We start from the raw sequence: 8,070 nt of genomic DNA on the forward strand, positions 1-8,070 counted from the left end.
CCCATCATAATCTTGTACACCTCTATCAAATCACCCCTCAACCTCCTTTGTTCAAATGAAAACAAATCCAGCTTCTCCAACCTGTCCTTGTAGCTAAGATTCCCCCATCCCCAGAACCATTCTGGTAAATCTCCTCTGCACCCTTTCAAGGGCCTTCACATCCTTCCTAAAGTGTGGTGACCAGAACTGGACGCAATACTCCAGTTGTGGCCTAACCAGCGCTTTATAAAGGTTCAGCATAACTTCTCTACTTTTGTACTCAATACCTCTATTTATGAAGCCCAAGATCCCATATGCTTTGTTAACCACTCTCTCAATATGTCCCGCCACCTTCAGGGACCTATGCACATTAACTCCCAGGTCCCTCTGTCCCTGCACACTCTGTAAAACTGTGCCATTAAGTGTATATTGCCTCTCCCTGTTCCTTCTGCCAAAATGTATCACCTCACACTTCTCTGTATTAAATTCCATCCGCCACTTGTCTGCCCATTCTGCTAGCCTTTCTATGACCTGTTGCAGTCGATTGATATCATCCTCACTGTTTGCCACACCCCTAAGTTTGGTATCATTGGCAAATTTAGAAATTCTACTTTGTATTCCAATATCCAGGTCATTTAAATATATCAAAAAAAGCAGTGGCCCCAGCACTGACCCTTGGGGAACACCACTGTCTACCATCCTCCAGTCTGAAAATCAACCATTTACCACAACTCGCTGTTTTCTGTCCTTAAGCCAATTCCTTATCCAAGCTGTCACTGACCCACCTATTCCATGAGCCTCAATTTTGTTAACCAGCCTTCTATGTGGTACTTTGTCAAATGCCTTCCTAAAATCCATGTAGACAACATCCATTGCATTCCCTTCATCTATTCTCCCTGTTACTTCATCAAAAAATTCAATTAGATTCGTCAAACATGATCTGCCCTTTACAAATCCGTGTTGGCTCTCCTTAATTAGCTTAAACCTCTCCAAGCCCCATTAATTTTTTCCTTGATTATTGTTTGTAAAACTTTACCCACCACTGATCTTAAACTGACCGGCCTGTAGTTACTAGGATTGTCCTTACACCCTTTCTTGAACAATGGGGTCACATTTGTCACTTTCCAATCCTCAGGCACCTCCCCATAAATGTCATCCTGTGGTCTTGGTAATGGCCACGGCTATATGTGAGAATTTATAGTTCCAATGAATTCCTGAAGCATAGCGCCCAATCGTGGGATATAAATATACTCCAGGAACTGCCAGTTACAAAAACAAACGCAGAAGGCTACATCTCTGAACATTGGAACAGGAGGAGGCCATTCAGCCCCTCGAGCCTGTTCTCCCATTCAATGAGGCCATGGCTGATCTGCGTCTCAACTCCATTTATCCGCCTTTGCTCCATATCTCTTAATGACCTTCACTAATAAAAATCTAGCAATATCAGTCTTGACTTTTTCACTTTACCCCCAGCCTCAACAGAGCTCCAGATTTCCACTACTCTTTGTGTGAAGAAGTGCTTCCTGACATCGAAACATCAAACAATAGGAGTAGGAGTCGGCCATTCGCCCTTCGAGCCTTCTCCGCCATTCAATATGATCATGGCTGATCCTCTATCGCAATACCATATTCTGGCTCTCTCCCCATAACCCTTGATGCCTTTTGTGTCTAGAAATCTATCTACAGGAAACTTTGTGTTATCCGGAGGCTAAATGTCCGGCAAGCTCGAGCCACCGGCAAAAATCAGGAGCCGTATTTTTTCTTTTTGTTTCTTTTCGTTGCTTTTTTCTCAACAGTCAAGCTCTGCAAGGTCTGTAGCTAAGCAACAGCTTCAGCTAGAGATGCTACAGAGAGGCTTGCCGACTGTTTAGAAGCTGTTGCTAAGCAACAGTGTTTGTTGTCAGATACGGAGATGAAAACCTCCGTATGCTTCAACATTACAGCTGGAGTGTCCGGCAGTTTTGAGGGAACGGCAACAGCTGAGTCCCGTCGGTGCCGGATAGCACAAAGTTTCCTGTATCTCCTTCTTAAATATATTCAGTGACTTGGCCTCCACAGTCTTCTGTGGTAGAGAATTCCACAGGTTTACTGCCCTCTGAGTGAAGAGATTTCTCCTCATCTCAGTCCTAAATGTCCTACCCCGTATCCTGAGACGGTGACCCCTCGTTCTAGACCCCCCCCAGCCAGGGGAAACATCCTCCCTGCACCCAGTCTGTCTAATCCTGTCAGAATTTTATACGTTTCAATGAGATCCCCTCTCATTCTTCTAAACTCTAGTGAATACAGGCCTAGTCGACCCGATCTCTCCTCATACGACAGTCCTGCCAACCCAGGAATCAGTCTGGTGAACCTTCGCTGCACTCCCTCTATGGCAAGTATATCCTTCCTTAGTCACCGCCTGCCACCCCGAAGTGGAGTGCAGCAGAGAATGAGAGAAAATTCCCCAGTGCTGTTGCCACACCGCTGCACCTGGATGTATCTCCATCTCACCAGGACAGCCGTTGGCTGCTCCAGCCTCACCTGCCACGTACAAATGACGTGGGGGGCATAGCGCCAGATTTAGCTGGCATCTGTCCTCTTACAGCCTCTTTATAGTAGCAGGAGGCCCCCGGAAATGAGAGTAACCCGTGCATCAGAGGTGATGCTTGAGCCAGGGAAATGGGTGGGATGGGGTCGGGTGTGGGGGGGACGGGTGTGGGGGGGACGGGGGATGGGTGTGGAGGGGATGGGGGACGGGTGTGGGGGCAACGGGGGATTGGGTGTGGGGGGGGACGGGGGACGGGTGTGGGGGGGACGGGGGACGGGTGTGGGGGGGACGGGTGTGGGGGGGACGGGGGACGGGGGACGGGTGTGGGGGGACGGGTGTGGGGGGGACGGGGGACGGGGGACGGGTGTGGGGGGGACGGGTGTGGGGGGGACGGGTGTGGGGGGGACGGGTGTGGGGGGGACGGGTGTGGGGGGGACGGGTGTGGGGGGGATGGGGGACGGGTGTGGGGGGGACGGGTGTGGGGGGGACGGGTGTGGGGGGGACGGGGGATGGGTGTGGGGGGGACGGGTGTGGGGGGGACGGGTGTGGGGGGGACGGGTGTGGGGGGGACGGGTGTGGGGGGGACGGGTGTGGGGGGGACGGGTGTGGGGGGGACGGGAGGGACGGGGGATGGGTGTGGGGGGGACGGGTGTGGGAGGGACGGGGGATGGGTGTGCTGGTCCACCTGAACAGAAGAAGCTCTGAGTATCAGCATGTTGTTGGATTATTGATAACCGCGCCCAACGCTGATGCCCTCAGCAGTCACGGGACGGTGCTCAGAAATCTTCCCCTCCCTTGCCCAGGTCAATGAGCCCAATTGTCGTGCCCTCACCATGCCCTATATCATCTAAGTCAGCACAGCAAGGCTGAAAGGTGGTCTTTGTGTTGTGCAAGGCTGACTACTGGCCTGTTCTGATGTGAACCCTCTCTCTCCAATAACAGAACTGTTAATGTTTGAGCCAATCCAGTTGTGCGAATTCTCATTGCAGGAAACATCAGCATGTCGGACAAGCAGTGTCACGTGACCGAGCTCCACAGCCAACAGCAAGTGTCCCTTTGCTTTGATGTGATGGTGCAGTTCCAGGTCAAGTGGGAGAAGTTTCTGATGCCAGCACCCACATCTGTCGCTATTTTGGGTGAACTGGTGCATCTGGCTACGAGGATGGAGGACTTCAAACTAAACCAAGGCAGTGCAGGCAAGAAATCCCTGTTTAAACGTCCAGATTCATTCAAGAGGTGCCTGATGGAGGTTTGCAACCAAACCGTAAACTCGTTTCAACAGACCCGCACTAATCTGAACAAAATCCGCATGTGTTGTGAGGACCTCCTTGTCCATGTGAAGAATGTGGGTGAAGGGTCATCTCTGAACAAAGACCTTCCCAAGCAGCTGCAGAACATTCGGGTTTGTGCAGACAAATCCAAAACATGTGCCGAATCTGTGGAAAAGGAGCTCTCCAATCTCAGCGATCTACTGAGTGAGCTGCTGGAGACCTGTACAGATTCCCAGAGTATCAGCCAGGATAAGCTGGGGGAAGTAAGGAAAGTCCTGTCGGAAACACAACAGAAGAATGAGTTAGTAGAGGAGAAGAAGTGCAATTTACAGAAGCAATGGATCGAGGCTTCCCGAAAACGTGAGGAAGTCACCAGTGAATACGACAATGTAAGGGCGAGTGCTCTCATTGATCAGTTCTGTTTGGAAGGACTGAAACAGATGAAGAAGCTTCTCCCAAAGATTGTTGATCTTTTGAGCAATGTGACCAGCCCAGTGCTTCTGGTGGTGGAGCTGGGGAAAGGGTTGATCTTTCTCATACAACTGGCGTCTGAGCTGAAAGACAAAGAATCCTCTGAATCAAACCCTGAAATCAGCAGTTTCCTCAGCAAGGTTAGAGAGGAAGCCTCACTGAAGATCAAGGAAGTCCAATCCCAGTTGGAGGAGTCGCAAAAAATGTACAATGAATGTCACCAAAATATGAAAAGTTCGTGTGATGAGAGTGAGACGTTGTTGAGAGAGATAAAGAACAATCAGGCACAAGAGATGGATATCAGCACACGTGTAGCGTTGATGGCTAAAGGGCTTGGGGCACTGGGGAGCATCAAGTCCAACTGGTCAGAGATGATCAACTTCATTCATATCATACCAAAATTAACTGAAGGTTGCCAGAAGACATTTAAGAGACTTAGTGCGGTGAGTGGTGAAGGCACGCAGGGTGCTCCAGGTGCGTTAGCCAGTAGTCAGATGATGAACTTTCAAGTGTCCCAGGCAGTCAGCATCATGACCCACATCGGTGACATGTCAAAAACCTATGTGGAGATTCACGACAAGTACCTTGCAGGTCAACTGGGCGAGCTGAGCTCATTGCTGGGCGGGCAGGGGTCTGAATACAAGTTTAAGAAGGTCCAGGATAAATGTGACGAAGCAAGAAAGGAAATCCATCACAGGGCCGCTGTGAATCAGGAGCAACTTCAGAAGAATGCCCAGCAGGGAAGTGAAGCCATTGCTAAACTTACAGACCTGCTGCTGCCCAGGAAGTGAATGGAAATCCTGCAATGAAACATATTCTCAGCTGTGCGAGTGACCAACCCCTGGAATCTCCAATCCAATCATCAACCACCTCTCCCAACCCCTGGAATCTCCAATCCAATCACCAACCACCTCTCCCAACCCCTGGAATCTCCAATCCAATCATCAACCTCCTCTCCCAACCCCTGGAATCTCCAATCCAATCATCAACCACCTCTCCCAACCCCTGGAATCTCCAATCCAATCATCAACCTCTTCTCCCAACCCCTGGAATCTCCAATCCAATCCAATTAAGGGTTACGGGGAGCGGGCAGGAATTTGGACATGAGCCTAGGTTCGGATCGGTCATGGCCCTGTGGGTAGCGGAGCGGGCCCAGGGGCCGTGTAGCCTGATCCTGCTCCTATTTCATGTGTCTAATTCTGTTAGATTCAGGAGATGGTTCTGTGATAGTGGATTGGCGGTTAGGATCAGATCAGCCATGATCTTATTGAATGGCGGAGCAGGCTCGAGGGGCCGATTGGCCTACTCCTGCTCCTATTTCTTATGTTCTTATGTTCTTATCAACCTCTTCTCCCAACCCCTGGAATCTCCAATCCAATCATCAACCACCTCTCCCAATCCCTGGAATCTCCAATCCAATCATCAACCACCTCTCCCAACCTCTGGAATCTCCAATCCAATCATCAACCACCTCTCCCAACCCCTGGAAACTCCAATGCAATCATCAACCTCCTCTCCCAACCCCTGGAATCTCCAATGCAATCATCAACCTCCTCTCCCAACACCTGGAATCTCCAATCCAATCATCAACCTCCTCTCCCAACCCCTGGAATCTCCAATCCAATCATCAACCACCTCTCCCAACCCCTGGAATCTCCAATCCAATCATCAACCACCTCTCCCAACCCCTGGAATCTCCAATCCAATCATCAACCCCCTCTTCCAACCCCTGGAATCTCCAATCCAATCATCAACCTCCTCTCCCAACACCTGGAATCGCCAATCCAATCATCAACCACCTCTCCCAACCCCTGGAATCTCCAATCCAATCATCAACCTCCTCTCCCAACCCCTGGACTCTCCAACCCAATCATCAACCTCCTCTCCCAACCCCTGGAATCTCCAATCCAATCATCAACCACCTCTCCCAACCCCTGGAATCTCCAATCCAATCATCAACCACCTCTCCCAACCCCTGGAATCTCCAATCCAATCATCAACCTCCTCTCCCAACACCTGGAATCTCCAATCCAATCATTAACATCCTCTCCCAACCCCTGGAATCTCCAATGCAATCATCAACCTCCTCTCCCAACCCCTGGAATCTCCAATCCAATCATCAACCACCTCTCCCAACACCTGGAATCTCCAATCCAATCATCAACCACCTCTCCCAACTCCTGGAATCTCCAATCCAATCACCAACCTCCTCTCCCAACCCCTGGAATCTCCAACCCAATCATCAACCACCTCTCCCAACTCCTGGAATCTCCAATCCAATCATCAACCTCCTCTCCCAACCCCTGGAATCTCCAATCCAATCACCAACCTCCTCTCCCAACCCCTGGAATCTCCAATCCAATCATCAACCTCCTCTCCCAACACCTGGAATCTCCAATCCAATCATCAACCACCTCTCCCAACCCCTGGAATCTCCAATCCAATCATCAACCACCTCTCCCAACCCCTGGAATCTTCAATCCAATCATCAACCCCCTCTTCCAACCCCTGGAATCTCCAATCCAATCATCAACCTCCTCCCCCAACACCTGGAATCTCCAATCCAATCATCAGCCACCTCTCCCAACCCATGGAATCTCCAATCCAATCATCAACCTCCTCTCCCAACCCCTGGACTCTCCAACTCAATCATCAACCTCCTCTCCCAACCCCTGGAATCTCCAATCCAATCATCAACCACCTCTCCCAACCCCTGGAATCTCCAATCCAATCATCAACCACCTCTCCCAACCCCTGGAATCTCCAATCCAATCATCAACCTCCTCTCCCAACACCTGGAATCTCCAATCCAATCATTAACCTCCTCTCCCAACCCCTGGAATCTCCAATGCAATCATCAACCTCCTCTCCCAACCCCTGGAATCTCCAATCCAATCATCAACCTCCTCTCCCAACCCCTGGAATCTCCAATCCAATCATCAACCTCCTCTCCCAACCCCTGGAATCTCCAATCCAATCATCAACCTCCTCTCCCAACCCCTGGAATCTCCAATCCAATCATCAACCTCCTCTCCCAAACCCTGGAATCTCCAATCCAATCATCAACCCCCTCTCCCAACCCCTGGAATCTCCAATCCAATCATCAACCTCCTCTCCCAACCCCTGGAATCTCCAATCCAATCATCAACCTCCTCTCCCACCCCCTGGAATCTCCAATCCAATCATCAACCACCTCTCCCAACCCCTGGAATCTCCAATCCAATCATCAACCTCCTCTCCCAACCCCTGGAAACTCCAATCCAATCACCAACCTCCTCTCCCAACCCCTGGAATTCCGGTGACCTTCCATTTGAGGTGAGGGAATGTGAAAGTTCTGATTAAATCCCGCGGGCAGGTCCGGAGAATTCTTTGATTGAATTACTGCAAAGTTTTGAAGGATTCTGGAAGATCCAATCAGACAGAATAGTCATCAATTGATCATGTTTGATTGGTGTTTGCTTTCTCTGTCCCTTTTAAGCTTATATTGAAATCTGAAAAAAAATTAATTACATTAATCTGATTTTTACGATTATCTGTGCCACTGATTAATTTCCTCCTCTCGCAGTTTTAAATACTTTAACCATCAACTTTACACAGTTATGAAATTCACCAAAAGTATAGAAACAGTCAAACAACTCCCCTGCTCTACTTTGAGATAGTGGCCATGGGATCTCTCAGTACTGACCCTCTGACTGTGCAGCGCTCCCTCAGTACTGCCCCTCTGACAGTGCAGCGCTCCCTCAGTACTGTCCCTTCCACAGTGCGGCGCTCCCTCAGTACTGCCCCTCTGACAGTGTGGCGCTCCCTCAGTACTGCCCCTCC

General features: G+C 50.1%; 1 protein-coding gene across 1 annotated transcript; it reads left to right on the forward strand.

The window, feature by feature from the left end:
- The first annotated feature begins 3,410 nt into the window (after nucleotides 1-3,410).
- On the forward strand, nucleotides 3,411-7,774 carry LOC147083920 (uncharacterized). Its single transcript, XM_085980040.1, has one exon. It carries the CDS (start codon nucleotides 3,507-3,509, stop codon nucleotides 5,037-5,039), a length of 1,533 nt encoding a protein of 510 aa, XP_085836166.1. The 5' UTR covers nucleotides 3,411-3,506; the 3' UTR covers nucleotides 5,040-7,774.
- The last annotated feature ends 296 nt before the right edge of the window (nucleotides 7,775-8,070 follow it).

The sequence above is a fragment of the Somniosus microcephalus genome, unplaced genomic scaffold (assembly GCF_052327205.1).
Source record: "Somniosus microcephalus isolate GS21.2 unplaced genomic scaffold, FLI_Smic_1.0 scaffold14, whole genome shotgun sequence".
Classification (NCBI taxonomy): Eukaryota; Metazoa; Chordata; class Chondrichthyes; order Squaliformes; family Somniosidae; genus Somniosus; species Somniosus microcephalus.